This window comes from Anopheles aquasalis, chromosome 3 (genome assembly GCF_943734665.1).
Source record: "Anopheles aquasalis chromosome 3, idAnoAquaMG_Q_19, whole genome shotgun sequence".
Classification (NCBI taxonomy): Eukaryota; Metazoa; Arthropoda; class Insecta; order Diptera; family Culicidae; genus Anopheles; species Anopheles aquasalis.
Genome location: NC_064878.1, coordinates 47,222,139 through 47,239,063, shown reverse-complemented (window position 1 = coordinate 47,239,063; position 16,925 = coordinate 47,222,139). Strand labels below are relative to the sequence as shown.

Here is a 16,925-nt window from a genome sequence, read left to right as displayed (position 1 = left end):
AGTTTCTTATCACACAAAGGCGTTGGATGTAGCGATTGTGGCAAACAACCTCATACCTCGCGGTCATCCATAGTTGGTCCCAGAGATTCATTTATCTTATACACACCAGCACAATAGGGAGAAACTTTGTGAACTATTGATCGATCTCAATGAAGTGTTTGATGGTGATCAATCAATGAAAAAACATTCAAATGTGGAGGAGCAAAAGCGTATCAGCTATCGTTTGAAAAGAACTATCAAAGGCATCTTTCCATCGAGACATCTCCTATGAAGTTATACGATTATTAAATAATGATGCTGAGTTTAAAGCTCAAAATATAATCACCCACTAATCAATCCTTACTTAGGATTCGGTTCTCATCTCTTGACCGCCACAGCACGTAATTTACTCCATCAGTCCAGCAGAGCGGAAATTACACTTTATGACAATGATTAATGGCTGCCAATTTCCTATCTTGCTCTAATTGATACGGTCACACCCACACCCAATGTGTGTCTGGCGTAGGAACCGATGTGGCTGGTGCCTTGAATTTGATCAGCATAATGTTTCCTTCATCTCCTCCACCATGGCCACGAGATCCGAAAAAGCGATTAATTCGCGATACGGTTCCTTTTGTGCTTCTTTATCCTCGCCAACCTCACCCAGACATTAACATCGAATCTGTGCAAATCAAGCAGATTCAGTCAATAGTTACTGCCATGGCAAAATCCAAACGTTGTTTTATTAATGGCAATAAAAACAAGGACGTTCGAGAGAGGAGGGAAAACGGCGGAAGTTAGTTGACCACATTAGCTTTGGTTTAGAGTACTTGAGATGTCGTTCATTAAAGATAAACAAAAACAGACGCTTAATTACTAGGGCGGAGTAGAGGCATTACGCATGATGTTACAGCGAAAATCGATTTCAGTTTGAGCAAGACTCGGCCTGATTCGTGCACAAAGGGCTGATGGAATTTTATAATCACGATCTTTTATCGAATAAGATACAAATGATTAATTCAATTAGAAGTAGCAATGAACGATTTTGGAGAATGTTTATATTGCAGCATTATTAAACCAAACCTATTTCAGTTCAATTGCTGAAACATTTTCCCTCCTTTGCTACATCTTAGAGCGACTTGGGGTACTCAGCGGCAATAATTTAATGCAAATCCCATCAACGATCTGACATTTTCATTTGCTACCCAGCATAAATACGACAGTGGAAATGGTGCCATCAATGAAAATGGTAATTAATGTAAGCCGCTCATGTTCGAAGGTGATAACCATATCAGCACTTTGCGTTCCATAAATTATTTCTCTCTCTTTCCTGCAACCCCTGATTGCGATGGATTGTAGAAACGTTTCAATTCCGTCAGCTGTTCACCAGCAACTAGACCTTGCGAGAATCAAGTTGAGTATGCAAAGCCGGGGTCGTGGTCCCATGACCTTGTTTAAAGTATGTGGAACTAGTTCTCGCTTGTTTGCCACAGATTTACGGTGTTTATACCCTTTCCTTCCTCATCCCATACCTGACTGCTGTTTAGGTGGCCATCATGTTCACACCGAGCGTCTTCAAGATGGCCCCAAGGAACGAAGCATTACAGAGAAATATCACCCACATCTCACCGTTTATGGGCGATCGACGGTGTATCAGTCCTGGCGATGGGCTTGCTATTTTGTTGCTTTGTTTTCCCTCTGTTGTCCTTTACTTCTCTTCCTCTCGAAGGCAATCTGGTGCTAGAGGTGACGATGCTCAATCGTATGCGTGCGTAAACACAGTTCTACAACTCGATCTGCAGTCAAACAGCGATTGGAAATCGAGCTTTCTGTAAAAACACAACGACGTCAAAAGGATATCCATCTTCATTGTCTCAGCCAATCCAGATTCGATAAAGTCGAAAGACAACCAAGGATCTTAAAGAGATACGCGGCTGACGGATGAACGCGAATCAATCGGAATGCCAAATGTCGAACGTCTTGCCATATTTATAATTTACGGTGCCGCAGTTCGTCCATGAACCGAGGGGAAAGCAGCTGTTAAATACAGTTTCATGATGGAACCAGAGTGTCAACCGTAACCATTCTGCTGTCGAGCGCATTGATTATGCAAATGAGATTCATAGAAAGTGTCCTCAGTGTCCGTGTGCTGGCATTCGAGGGAAGAAAGAGCAAGCAGATGTTAAACATTCAATTTCTGGTGGAATATTCCAGGCACATAGAAACATAAATCAGGAAACGGAAAGAAACATTCCAGGCGTTTTGAATTGTATCCAATATAATAATTGCGTGTGAGTTGTGCACTCAATTTTATTTCCTCAGAACACCGAAGAGAATTACCATCAGGACTTGTTTGTTGCCAAAATGATTAATGCGGAGAACGATTTCATTCCGAATAGCATTTACATTCAATGTAAGCTTAACGATCACCTGCTGGTAATGCTCTTCGACAGATTATGATCAGATTTACTTGAGATTTGCTCATTGCACGTTCCAGGCACCGGAAAATAAGCTTCCTAATTTTAGATTCCCCATTTAAATCCATCAAGCATTTGGCCCAGCGATGGTTCAGCTGAAAATAGTTTCTACCGCGATCTCATCTGGCCAATGTAAGTGAATCTCAATGTCACAAACATGTTTCCGATCATTATTTTCATTTCTGCAATGGTTATTTGTGTGAGCTGCTCGAACCGACAAACAACTATAACGCACCAGGCCACCAGATTTCATCGTGCGCCATAGATCACTTTCCGTCTAAATTTATCCTGAAACCCAAAACTTCATGGTGAGTTGTAGTTGAATCTATAATTTATAAAGTGAAATCAACACCTCGAAGGAGTCTTTCAGTTCAGTTTTTTCTTCTCTCACTGTTTGCGGCTTCTAAAAAATTTCATAAAAGTTAATAAATGAAGAAATAGAAATCCATATGCCATTCTTTGGTTGTATTTGAAACCCAGCACTATCAAGCTTCAATTTGTCAACTCCTTTTTAATCAGCTTTCCTTATGCCTGCTCTGTATGAGGCTGGTCTGCCTCTATGTTTCACTACCATTGCATTATCTTTAAAGACAGCTGATCGTTTGATCGAAATCGATGTCGCAAAATGGATTATGGAAATGAGAAAAGGCTGTACCAGCCAAAGGAATAACTCAAAACGATTCCAACAACCAGCCAGTGACCCCAATCCATCGTTTTCGTCTGTCTGTTTGATGCTCCTTTTGATCCTGTCTCATCATCACCTTCCACGAAATGTCACACCAAGCACGTCGCAAGTAGTTCTGTTGTTGAATGTATCATGAATCGGCCAACGCGACCGGAATGAAGACGCCCGATGTCAGCTGCTAGCAACTCAATACTTATCGTGGATTTGGATTGATTTGTAACTCTACAGATGGCTTGAATTGGAATCTCCACACTCGGTACCCTGAAAATGTGGTTCTAGATCCTCACCACCACCCTCTGGCATGCAAACGACATGCTGCACACGTAACTTTACACTTCCGCGCCAAGTCCATGGATGGCGGTGCGCGGAGAAAGACATTTCAATAAGAAAAACACAAAAGCACGCGCCACAGAAGAGGTTTATCATTCAACCTGCACCTCAACCACCACCCTTCTCCTCTCTAACAGCCATTCCCAATGATGTATTTCCTTTCTCGGCTGCTCAACGCGTTCTGCAAGACATTCATCCCTCGGCGCTGGCATTCATTCCCGAAGCCATTCAAAGGCGGCTGCCGGAACATTATCGCGTTACGAGTTGCGAGTTCGATATTCGGCATGGGGCCACGGATTCCTTCGTGAAGTTTTGTAAACATTTCGCCACTCGCCAACTCTCCTTCGTCTGCGCTCGATGAACATAAACAATACAAGCGGAACGCCAGCACCGCCATAGCTCTGCGATGGACAGGAAGGAAGGAAGGTGAAGTGAGACCACGGTCACAGCGACATGATGTGGCCAACGCGATGAAACATAGGATGTAACCGTTACTGGCGATCCAACATCCGAACGCCGATGTTGGTGCTGCCCCTCGGAAGCAACATTCACGCCTCGGCGACGCACGCGCCCTTTCGATCGTCGTTCCCGACCACGATGGAGGGGTGATCCGCGTGGTTCTTGGCAACTCCGATTCAGTCACTCGTGAGCCACCGTCCCGGATTGCTGCTTGTGGTCAGTTGAGCAAGGATCCGGCGCCGTTGATTGTGTTTCGGAATTCTGTTCGCGCGCGTAAATCACATCAGGAGGAGGAGGGGGAGGAGAAGGAGAAGCAGGTGGGACAGTGGCACGAGCGCCCACCACACGCCAACACTCGGTTTTGTGTTTGTTTGTCTTTCGTTCTTTGAATTCCGAATCCTCGATCCTCCTCCGCGATCTGTTAGTGACCGTGGCGTGGCGTGGCGTGGCCTGTTTCGGTGATTATTGCTTATGAGTTATTGGTACTGTCCGCCATTACCATTCTCGGGGCACTTTCGGTGGTCCAGGACTATTTTTGGAAAAATCGTCCGCCTATTCGAGTGAAAGTGCCCTGGAAAGCAGCCAGAATGTTTGTCGTGACGGTCCTTGTCCTCGTGGTGTACCATCAGTGCCGTTAGCAGCAGTTAATCGTCATGATCATCAAGACAGTGTGGTCGGCATTATTCTGTTTTACGACGCCATCAAAGAGTGCCAAGCGGTTGCTACGTGGTTTCGCGGTTTCGTGGTTCCTTCCACTCCGAAGGTGTTCGTCAAAGGAGCCCGAGAAACTTGTTGCTATCATCCCAGTTCTCTCCCGCGCGTGTGGTCTGGAAGGACAATTTTAATGAGGAACAAATTAATTAACACCAAGACCTGCGTTCGGTCGTGAAGCATTAATTGGCATTTTTGAGCACCTTCTGAGGTACTTTGTGGTTTACGATGACACATTGCCGGTACCTGGTGGTCCTCGGTGAGAATCCATATCCCGTGGGACACACTTTACGGTCCAATGACCACCGGATGGTTGTAATGTGGTCATCTGTCGCACTGTTTCCTCTCCAAATCCAACGCTAAAGCTCCTCTTTACACTGAAGCCCACGACCAATGGATCCATTGGGACTTGGAGCAAATTTGAATCCTGGTGTGCACGGGCTTTCCACGGGATTCCCGGATCGCCAGCGCACCAACTGTGTAGCATTCCGCTTCCACGCCAACGCTTCTCTCTATTTCTTTTTCTCTTCTCGTATGCACCGTGAATGGAGCATATTTACCGAGTGTGTGCACGGCAGGATAAAAAGTTCTGCGATCCGGATCCCCCATTGGAACACAACCGTTGGATGAATGTAGTGCCGATGGCCAGTGCCGGTGATGCGGATGCACCATGTTCGCGGCCACTACTCCAGGGGAAGGTGCCATGCCATCCGTATCGGACGTGTTTATCTTTTTCCTATCCAGCTGATGTTCCTCGTGTCTCCCCTTCCTATTCCACCAATAATGCCCTCCCTTCCAGCATACCAACACGGCCATGTGAGTTGCTTCACCCTTCGCCAATGAAACGTGGGCCGTGGGGCTAGAAGTTTTCATTAAGCAAAAGAAATGCGGAGATACCGAAGGGTCCACGGCAACCAGCACCAATGACTGGGGTGGATGTGGTGGAAGACGGTGGTAGCGACGAAACATTATGCTAAAACAGAACAATAGCGTTCATTAAAGATGGATGGGTAGGTGAACGAGAAAAATGAAGTACTCACTTCGCTTCACGATGATGTGTGCCTCAGCGCTAGTTGTACTTGTCGTCGTCCTAGTCATCATCGTCATCGCCGTCGTCGTCGAATCATCATCACTGACTCCTTGTGTCTGTGTGTGGCCACTTGCTTGCTGCGGGGTGTGCTGCACTTTGCAACGCAGGAAAGAAAAGAAAAATGACTCCAAGAGGAACTGGAGAAGAGAGCCCGTGACGCTTTCGTTGCTCTGTGGTCTCGTGGTGAGCCCAGTGCGATTGAGCACGAGAGTGTTTGCGTTTAAACATGTCTGCCTTGGCCTGCCTTGGCATGACCTGGCCTCGACCTCGACTGAAGCCTTAATGGCGAGATAAATGATGAGTTTACATGTCGAACATGCCGGGACTTAGTGATGATGAGACCAAGAGAGAGAGAGAGGGAGATAGGGAGAGAGCAGTGTTGTGGAATGAGGTGGCTACGCGTGATGGTTATGAGCCGCGAACGACGCACAAATGGCAAGCATTCCAGTGGTGCGCACCCTGCTGGACTCCCGGACACAAGAGCGTGTTTGAGGAACTTTTGTTCAACAAAAAACCGACCCCTACTGTGGGCTACCAGCCCGTAAACAGCAACCACAACCGATGCTGCTAAGCAAATGAGCGACCAAACCCCTTGTTTTATTTGGAACGCCGCTTTGGAACGCCACGCACGCTTTCCAACTCTTCTACTCCCCAAGGGTGGTCTCCACTGCGCTCTCGTCGGAATCCTAAAAATACTTTGCACCCAAGACGCTCGCCACCATGTGGTGGTCGGGTAGCTATTGCGTAGAAGCATGATGTCTGCATCACGTTTTGGAGCTCAACTTGCTCCAGTCTGACGCTCGACGCTTATCTCACATCTCGTAGCACCGGCGATGGAGATGGAGCATTGTTCTCGCACAAGTGGCCGGAAAATCCGGTAACATTTTCACCGGTGCGGTGCATTTTTGTAAAACCGTGGACCGTTCCATGGTCGTCTGGTGTCGCTTTACCGCGCAGTAAACGTGCACCTTATCCGCAGTTCCACTCGCCGGTGATGGATGGTGGAGGAGTGATCATGGTGGAAAGGAAACTTTATCGTACGTAATTAACACACAGGTGACATCAGGCGTGTATTGCGCAACGTTATCTGTGGTGTTCGGTTCCAACATGCCAATAGCCCCTCGGATGGCATCGAGGGAAGGAGTTGGGGACCAATCCTCACGGCCATCGGCTTAAGCGAAAGTGAGGAAGCGAATGTACTACGGACACTGGAAGCTCATCGAACACACCAAACACACGCTCACATGCTGTATCATGAGGTTCGAGTTATCAAACCGTGGCGTGACCAATCACGCATTCGATCCCTCCCGATATTCGGTAGCGACGAGGGTCAACATAATCAGGCTAAACGATGCCTGACGGATGGAAGGTCGCCTCCTGAGAGGCGAAACTGATACGACAATGGCAAATCAAAATGTCGACCATTCGGACTTTGAGCTACCACGTTGGTCAATCTCTTAAGAACCGTTTCAACATGCGAAAGGGCGGAAATGGGATGTCCTCGGATTACGAAAGAGCTAAACTTAATCCCGAATCCGTCCTGGATGGAATGAATCTACCATTTTTGGGGATCAAATCAACCGACCATCTATCGTTCCATGGCGTGAGCACATCACATAATGTCTTGCTTAGTGCTTCTGGAAAGGGGGTTTTTGGGAGCTATCTTGCGTATTTGCATAACAGGGAGCTTTGCAGAGTAGCCTACTGCTTGCCAATTCATATGCTCAATCGAATCATAGATCAATTGGTGAACTTGTGGATACGTTTTATCCGTCTTCAGCCTTCGTTTGACCTTTTTCGAAGCTTCCATTTCGTTCCGCGCAAGTGCAAATCGCAAATAAGGGACAATTATCTTCATTTCCTCTTTAGTGTATGCCAAGGTTCTTTCCTTATCGCATCTGAAGTCACGTTTGTATGAAAATGTCAAGCATCAGCCATCGAATTAAGCTACATAGAATGTGTTACATGCGGAAACAAAGCTACTTGCCACTCGTTTGTTTCCTGAAACCAGAACACGCACATAAACAAGTTCTATTTATTCTCCACCTCAACGTGTTTGGACTTGAGGATCTCTGACCAACTCGCTCTCGACACATTGGATAAACACCACCATCATCGCATTGTCCTCCCAGAAACTCGCTTCATGCTTTCGTGTTTACAAACGGGCAACACTAAATGCAAAACAAACATCTGAAAATGGCTACAAAGTGGTGAAACAGGATTGTCTAAAAGCCTTTTCTTTTGTAGTGGAATGAATCTACTCTATTCCACAAATATCTTCCCACAGATAAAGCTGCTTCAGATCCTCGTTTAATACTGTCAATATCCTAAACTGTCTGCCTTTTCCGTATTATTCATATTACATCTTTCCCACGAATCACTTTCTGCCTCTGCCAGTGTACAGATCTGAGAACATTTAGGGCGAAACACTACACCATTGTTGTTGATTTGGGGATTTTTATTCCTTCGGTTCTAATTTCAATCAATCCACATCAATTCTATTTCGGTGCTTTACGTTTCTTTGGAACATCCCGTATAGACCGCCAAGGAATTCTCAAAACGGATCGAACCGTTGTTAATGTGAATGACAGACATCCACTTAAAGACGGCGAGCTCAGGGACTTGATGTAAGGCTAAATGTAATGTCGAGAAACGAAGACTTCGGAGAATTCTGCTTTGGATAGAGGATCTTTGTGCACTGAGAACGCTAAACGCTTCCCTATTCAAATCTTATCTGCTCCTAAATTCCACGTATCAGCCACAGTATCAATCGCAGTTTGGCCACATACTCCACAATGTAAATCGAATATTATTATTTTTGTTTGTCATTGTCAAGTGTTATTATTTATACGAGCATAAATCACGCAAAAACTACCATTTGTATTAATTTTCCGTTGGTTTAGTGATATTTTATAAAATAGACAGTAGAATATTTTTTCTTTACATTACAAAAAATGCAAACAGAAATCCTGCGGCATCTATACCTCGGCCTCGCCGTCATTCCACAGCTACAAACCACTCTCTTTGACCCCAAAAAGGAATCATTTCTATTCATAAACCACAGCTGTACTACTTTTACACTTTCACTCCATGAATCCTCTTCCAGCGCCACATAAAAGGCTTTTCACGATTGCCTCGGTGCGATCCATTGCTGTGTGGCTTCCAAAAGTTTAACCAGTAAATATCCCCGAATTCTCATCATTCCACGGCATTCTGACCTCGTCTCAATCTTCGGATAAAAGAGTCCCGAAATAGCGCAACAGCCGTCCTCGGAAAAAGTGATTTTTATGAAATTCCTCCCCTAAACAATAATCCATCGCTGACGAACGAAAGCACGGAAGGAAATGCGGCACAATTTCCGCCCAACGGTCTCTAGAGAATACGCCCAAAAGAAGATTCGCCGAACGCATAAAACTCCGCGATAATTTGGATTCATTTGTGCGCGCGGACCGATGACAAGAGTGACATGTACTCGTGCACCAAAACCGAACAACACCAGGGCCATGACTGAGTGGTTGTTTATCGAGCCAATGTCCGGAGTCCTGTCATCCATCGGTCGGCCGGTCGGTTGCTGTTAATCCATTACCAGAACCACGGACTGGCATGAGGTGTTGCACTTCATTTCGTATTCCCGATGGCATTACAATCCCGATGACTAGATGGCTTCACGGCTTTACTGCTTTCAGCTTCTGAAGGTTACCACGGGCAACCGTCGATGGACAGCTCTGCAACACTCTTCTCCGGCGTTGACCTTTTGGAACTCCGAGACAAGGACCGGAAATTAAAATAAGAGAACCAACCAGTCGAACCACCCACAGGCCAGCTAGCTTGCGATCTCACCGGCTAACGGATGGATTGGCCGCGGTTTTGACGAAGAACGCGAATCGTGATGGCGAGGAATGAAAGCCATCATGGAACGAGGATGATTCGCGGAGTAACGGTCTCGACGGATGTTTTCACTTTATGTTTATTGCTACACGACTCTGTGGCGTTCTGTGGCGCAGACCCGTGTGGCCATGGCTCAAAGTTTATGTTGCGGTTCACGGCACAAGGCGGCTCATTCTCGTGGACATGCTCACGAAATTGGATAACTTGATCGCGAATAGAAGAAGGGGAAACATGAAAGATGTACTCCCTTTTCCATGAATCCCGCTCCAGCATGATGATGAACCAAGACAAACTCTGTTGATTGCTCTAGGGCAGGCGGATTCTAGGCCGCCAACATCTCCAAAGCGAACGCGAAGCGACAAGCGAAAGGCCCTTCGTAATATCCATTTAAAGAGTTCTTCAAAATTGCTCATGCAAAAATCCGTGCACGCTGCTGACAAGACTGAAGTCAAAGCTTGGTAGCACCTTCACTCTGATCGGCCAGTGACGCCTGGCTCGAGTGAGTCGTGGCTCTAGGAGGCTCAAGCGAAAGCGAACGCTCCTTTGCTTGTTACCTTCTTACCACAAATATGCCAAACACACCCAGACACATTCTCGGAGTGCTTGAGCTCATGTGGTAGCTGGAACTGACGCGGTGGAAAGTGTGGGAAGCAGGTTCGTTTAGAACGCCACGTCAGCCAAGCGTAACACATGAATCTTGCGGCACCGCACCATTGGAACGGCGGTTTGTCTCGTGTGTTGGTGTGTTGTGCAATCATGTGGCGGTCTGCGTTCCACCATGAAAACGAGCTTATTGCAACAGGCCAATATTTGTACTACTCGCGCTATTGCTCCTGAAAACCACAGAGAAGCACTTCATTTTGTTTAACAATAACGGTGCCAGGTGGCGACCAGGCAGAGCAGATGATGAACTTGCAACTCAATCTTGAGACTTCTTTGTCAAGCGATCGCATCCAGTGCCACGGTGGGGATGCAAATGCAATAAACCAGTCTACGGCCCTAACACTTCCTGACGGTCCTGGTGTTCCAAAAGGGAATTGCTAAACGGATTCTCCTCCCAACGCAACACCCTACGAGAGATCCTTCACATCAAAGATCCTAACAGATCAGCATTTATGGTGCGAGGATACGACTTTGAATGAACTAGTGAGAAAAAGAGGAAGAAAAAGAGATAGCGACGAACGATAATTTGATGTAAATCCTGTCTAAAAATCCGCTCATTAAGGCTCGAGATGCTAGGACCTTGCGTCCGTAGTGTGACCTTGGCACCTAATGAAGTAGCAACGTGACCTGCAATTAGAGAAAAGAGACATCGGCAACAAACTGTTCTGCTTCGGATCGAATTTCCATACTTTCCGACAGTTCGTGCCACGAAGCAGCGACCATTGATTGGTGATAAGCATCCGAAGGCTGGCTGGACAATTTCGACTCTAATGATGATGCGTTGACGGCACAGGTGAGCGCGGTTCTCGCGATACGTTTAACGACGATGTGAAACGACAAACTCACAGAGGGTATTACGGGCGGAAGGAGTGAACGATTCCTACTGGCCCATTCACAGTTGATTGATTTCTGTTTCATTCCGGGCGACCGAACCACCGTTACCGTTCTGTCGTTTGGATCCTGTTGAAACGAGAAATTCGCAGCTGATGAATCAGCAGACTGGCATAACATGAGTTCATCAATTTCTCCCTTCTTTTCGGTTCCTACACCTCTTCTTCTGCCTTTCTAACCTCTCCTAGAACAGTAGCAATTCCTCTTGGTAGCGAGTTAATTGGAAATAATTTGATAGAAAACTTATGCCATGCCGCGGTTATACAGTTCCATCGCATCGTGACGCCTTTTCGCGCGTTGTTAATGATGTTGCTGATGATGCTTTCGGTGCTTTGTTGGCCAACTTCTGCAAGCCGATTAGCCCGTGGCCACTGATGGAGCTCTAAGCGAAGCAGACAGCGAACAAGTGGCTCATCGAGAGCGCTTTTCAAGGTTCTAACATTTCATTTCACCCTCCTTTGCGCTGGCATATGGCAGCATTCATTACGGGTGTACATAAAACAACACAATTTGATTTGAACTCACCAACGATGGGCTGCTCGTTAGATATTAAAATCGATTTACGTTCAACCAGGTCCATGAAGATGGATTCTAAGATAATCACACGATCAGAGCGTTAAATCTCCATCACTCACCGCTGGCATCGCGATGGCGCATGGCGGTCCTGGGATGTCGTTGCCCTAAACGAACATAATCCATCCATCCGAGAGTACGGTCCTTCTGAATTTCTTTACCAGCTCGTCGGAAGTACAGCAGCCAACGACAACGATAAACAAACTTTCGCAACCTTCTCCTATTCCCCGCCCCTATTACATCCTGTTCCGTCGGCTTCATCGTCGTCGATGCCGATCCGAAATTGATTTACGCTTCCTTCCCTTCCTTGTTCACCCGAGCGGCGGGCTAAATACATTCCACGGAGGAACAGAACTGACAGAGGTAGCGTCGCGGAAGGAAATTGAATCTCCTTCATGCGTCATAGTCATCCGACTCATCTCTAACCCTCTAGTGCGCGTTCTGCATAACGATCATATTGTTTAGTTTCGATTTTGCGCTTTTATCCCAAGCGAGCGAGATGAATGAAATCCTGTTTATGGCCTTGTCCCGTTTCCCGCCACCAGCAGGATGTGCATGCATCCACCATCATCCGGAAACGCCATTCCAGTTGAGTGTGCATATCGGATTAGATGCATGCATTAATTCATGGCATTTTGAACGAACTTTTATTTATCAACCATTTATTTTGAGGGAATACTTTTTCGCATTTGATTGAAAGTAATTTGATCCTATCCTTTTTGTCATCTGCTGTAAATAATACATTCAAGCACGCGCTGTGTGCTAGCAATTGAAGGTTTTAGAGGAAGAAGAAGCGCAAAATAACGGAAACACTCACGCACTCGTGCATGAACTCTCAATCGAAACCATGAACCGGAAGAGCTTGTTCCAGGGACTATCCAACAGGGAGCGAAAGGGATCGATGAAACATTGAATGTGAAAGTGTAAAGCGGAAGCTTGTTCTCTGGTCACGTCTCAACGACGAGAAAAGCCTTCCAAGCCACTCGATAGTCGTTGACCGGAACCAATCTCCTATGATACACTGGCCAGTTTGTGTGGATGTATCTGTGTGTAATCAAGTGAACGATTTTGGAGGAAAAAATCCAACGAAACCTTTCCTCGTCCGGCTTAGTTCGTGCTCCGTGTCTAGTGCTGTCTATTTTTTGATAAAAATGTCCATTCAACTTCAACAGGAATCAGTGAAAGCAACAGACGCAGTATGAGAAGCAGAAGAAACAGTGTTTGACCGCGAGTGTCGTGGTTTGATCGTGAGTTCCGTGAGTTGAGTGAGCACCAATGCACGTGGATTGGACGAAATTGGCCGCCGGCGAGCAACAGCGACGGATTAATGAAAGCGAGCAACTATGAGCTCCATGGAATTGGGAGAATTTGTAATAAATGTCACCGAAGGGCCACCCCTCGATGGCAGCACGATCGGTGCTAGCGGAAACATGACGACGGCAACGGCCACAGCACAGCTGCTTTACTGCGGCAAGGCATTGGATGACTTCCACACCAGGTAAGTCGACTCCGAGACCTCAGCCTCTCGACATAAATCAAACCATTTTCACGACCCCACGACGTACACACCACAGTAGCGCCATGGTTTGTGATGAAAGATACGGTGGCTACGCAGGGGACCATTTATTTCTATTAGCAGCCAATTCGGAACACCCAACCAACCGGTAGCGAGATACTTTTTCATTCAATTTGACCCAGAATGAAAGAAAAAGAGCTGTAAGAAAAGTGGGCATAAGAAGCTGCGATAAGGGTGGATCCCGTAGATCCTATCCATCCAAACCACAACGCATTAACAACGAAAACGCAACCTAAGCGAATAGCACTAATAGCTCGGAATCGGTAGCTGCAAGGCAGATGGTAATCCGAAACAGATAACTGGTTTATCGTTTGGCCGAGTAATCGAGCCCATTTTTCCGAGTCATCTAGGTAATTTGTAGCCTTCATTAATGCCATTTTCACTTCCGTCATTGCGTGGTCATTTCGATATCGCTGTCTGTCATTTTCCGGATGGCTTTTCGTTCATCGACGGCGTAGTTCTAATCTGAACGACTATTTTACACAAGATACACAATTTATCACATACAACCAGACCATGTGATAGTGACATATCATTAAAAACCAGTACCAAAAGATGAAACAATCAGTTCTAGCTCCATTCTGCGCCTTATCTGTGAAAAAAATAGATTTTTTACGGTAAAAATGCTTCCAAAAAGAGTGTGTCTCAATGATTGTGATAGGAACATATAAATACTACCTTTCAATGGAAATCACAGTGAAATTGTGCATGCGACGGCCGGCCGAAAATCGAAAAAACGTGAGCTACCAGGCGCCTCCATTTGCACGAAAAAACCGCCAGGCGCCTCCATCTGTTTCTAAAATCCACAATAATAGCTTCAAAAGAAGGCGAAACCAAGCAATAATGATTGTGAATGATGTGCTTGCTCGCACACCCTCAATGTAAAGATCGGAATAGAACGAAATGTCACATAATAGGCAACTAATTTCACGCTCGACGTTATTGATGGTGATAACGACCGTCGGCCGGAGCCCCGAAACGCACCTCCCTCCTCTTTAATATTACAATTCATTCTCACCGAACCCATTTCAACGCTCTCTCTCTCTCACGTTGGTGTTAAATTTATGCGAAGGCACATTGAGTCAAAAACAATGATACGCAAATTAACTCCCGAAAACGCTTCATTTCACATCGCCGATCGGTCTAGAGCGCGATACGAGAAGTAATGATGCGATTCCTTCCACCTTGCACACACACTCACACTTCATTGAACATGAGCAATAAGATATATTTGTTTCAGTTTGCTAGTGACCGTTTCGATGATAGATCAAATCGATCCAAACAGCAGAAGACACCAACGTCATGCAGCGGAGCATTGCTCTTCGTTCGCGCACCACACACTTGTCATAACAATGATCTATTTTCTATTGTGAATGTGCGCCAGACGAACAAACAATGCGTTTCTGGGATGGGTGTCCGAATTGTTTATTTTATTGCAAAAGGCGTCACACTCCGACAACTTCTCTTTTTCGCATAATGATAACGATAGTTATGCTATTGAAGAAGTTAATTTTGCGTTATTTGAACTCTCCATGGCAACGGAACCGATGGCAACGGAACCGACTCATCCGCCCACGGTGGCCAACGTTATTTCTTATTAAATAGCGAAGTAGCTGAACCGAGGACGATGTTAGGCATTTGCATTGAGTGTTTGCGATAACGATGATTGCGCCCACATGCTCGCTGGCTCGCTAGAAAGCGGCAACATAGCGGCAGCTCGAGTTCAAGAATACCAGCAAGAGCAACGGAAAAGGAACGAATCGATTTGACGTTGATAATGCTTACGAGCCCTTTTGTGTTTAATGGTTCCTGTGTTCGCTTCGCTTCGTTACAAGCAGAATCAAAGTCCGGTTAACAAATTTCGAACCAGTTAACATATTTCATCGAATTGACATGCCACGGCGTCGACACAATCTCATTGCTTTCTATACATTCAACGCAACGCACTTTATTGACATAAATGATGTAAGGAAGCTCGCGCAATTCAAACTCGATGATATTATGTAAACATGCCACGAGTGTTCTCATTACACTAATTGGGTCCTCTCTCTTTGTTTCTCTCTTTTCCTCTCGTTCACAGTTACGCCAAGGTGCACGGAATGGTGTGCCTGTTGGTGTGCATCTTCGGCAGCATCGCCAACACGCTCAACATCGTGGTGTTGACACGGCGCGAGATGCGCTCACCGACCAACGCGATCCTGACCGGGCTGGCCATCGCCGATCTGCTCGTCATGCTCGACTACATGCCGTACGCGGTCAACTCGGTGCCATACCTACGGTTGTCGCGTGAGCAACGCCTCACCTACGGCTGGGCGTGGTACATCATGTTCCATTCGATCTTCGCCCAAATCTGCCACACGATCTCGATCTGGCTGACGGTCACGCTGGCCATCTGGCGCTACATTGCCGTGGCTTATCCGCAGCGGAACCGCCAATGGTGCGACATGTCCAAGACTCTGGCCGCCATCTTCAGCTCGTACGACGTCTGTCCGTTCCTTGCGATACCGATCTACCTCTCCTTCAGCATCCAATCCAACGTAGAGCTGCTCGGTAGCGATGGCAATCTGCTGTTGCGCGACACCAACGATACTGGCCGCAACGTGACTCTGTTCCGTCTCGGAACGTCCCAGCTCGTGCGCGACAATCCAACGCTTCTGAACGTCAACTTCTGGATCTACAGCGTCGTGTTCAAGCTGATACCCTGCATTGCACTCACCATTCTCAGTCTACGGTTGATTGGCGCGTTGCTGGAGGCGAAGCAACGACGTAGCCAGCTGACGGGAACGGCCACTGGCATGAAGCAGATCGTGGACGGCCGCGTGGTCGATGCGGCCAAGGGCAGCAAGCAGAGTGACAAGGAGAAGCAAACCGATCGTACGACGCGAATGCTGCTCGCTGTGCTGCTCCTCTTCCTCATCACTGAGTTCCCTCAGGGCATCCTTGGTCTGCTCAGCGCCATTCTCGACAAGTCCTTCTTCTTCAATTGTTACCTCAAGCTGGGTAAGCCGGAAACGGAAGTTGCCCTAACGGGGGAGGGGCTGTACAGACGCAAACAAAGACTCCGGACAGCTCCGTTCCCGCTCTTTTGCGATGGACATCCGATACGACAAACGATGGCCGCATGAATGAGTAATGGAGGAAGGGCGAGTCATTTCTTCTACACGACCTCCACGGCGCCAATGGCTACGAAGACAAATGCATATGCCAATGCCATCGCTTGTCTGGCCAGCAGGAGGCAACACTTTCGCACCAAATGACACACCATTTGTCAGCGAGCCTCTTTTGCTTTTCATTCTTTCATTTCGGACAAACAACTTCTTCCCAATTCCTTTTGTCCACGACCGGCGTGCTGGGTGTCCGATAAGTGGATTGCAGTGAGATGGTCCTCTGGCTTTGGCTCTCCTTTGCCATCATCAAAAATGGTGCAAAACAGAGGACTTCCAAATGACCGACCGGCGCCATTTGTCAGCGAGCAAACGAGGAATGTTGATTCACCATTTGGGCCAGCATCCAACCGGGGGTGGTTGAACTGAAAGTGTTAATGGATTTTACATATTTTTGTTGCTCAGAACTATGGTGTGGCTATGCTGTGGACGATCATAT

The 16,925-nt window shown here is 46.7% G+C and overlaps 2 protein-coding genes across 3 annotated transcripts in view; both read left to right on the top strand.

Moving 5' to 3' along the window:
* Window positions 1-4,132: 4,132 nt before the first annotated feature.
* Window positions 4,133-16,447, top strand: LOC126576701 (G-protein coupled receptor dmsr-1-like). The gene is made up of 3 exons (XM_050238007.1): window positions 4,133-4,247; window positions 12,919-13,244; window positions 15,403-16,447. Exons 2-3 carry the CDS (start codon window positions 13,090-13,092, stop codon window positions 16,445-16,447), a joined length of 1,200 nt encoding a protein of 399 aa, XP_050093964.1. The 5' UTR covers window positions 4,133-4,247; window positions 12,919-13,089.
* The window catches only part of LOC126574002 (G-protein coupled receptor dmsr-1-like), a 56,382-nt gene continuing 43,826 nt past the window's right edge, over window positions 4,370-16,925 (top strand). For both annotated transcript variants that reach the window (XM_050233892.1, XM_050233896.1), the window contains exon 1: window positions 4,370-4,388. The gene's annotated coding sequence lies outside the window, so the exon portion shown is untranslated. The remainder of the gene's footprint in view (window positions 4,389-16,925) is intronic.

Excerpts from the sequence above, each read along its gene's own strand:
- LOC126576701 (XM_050238007.1), top strand. The coding sequence starts at position 13,090 with ATGAGCTCCATGGAATTGGGAGAATTTGTAATAAATGTCACCGAAGGG. Across the intron at positions 13,245-15,402 it reads TTGGATGACTTCCACACCAG|TTACGCCAAGGTGCACGGAA; the intron begins GTAAGTCGACTC and ends TCTCGTTCACAG.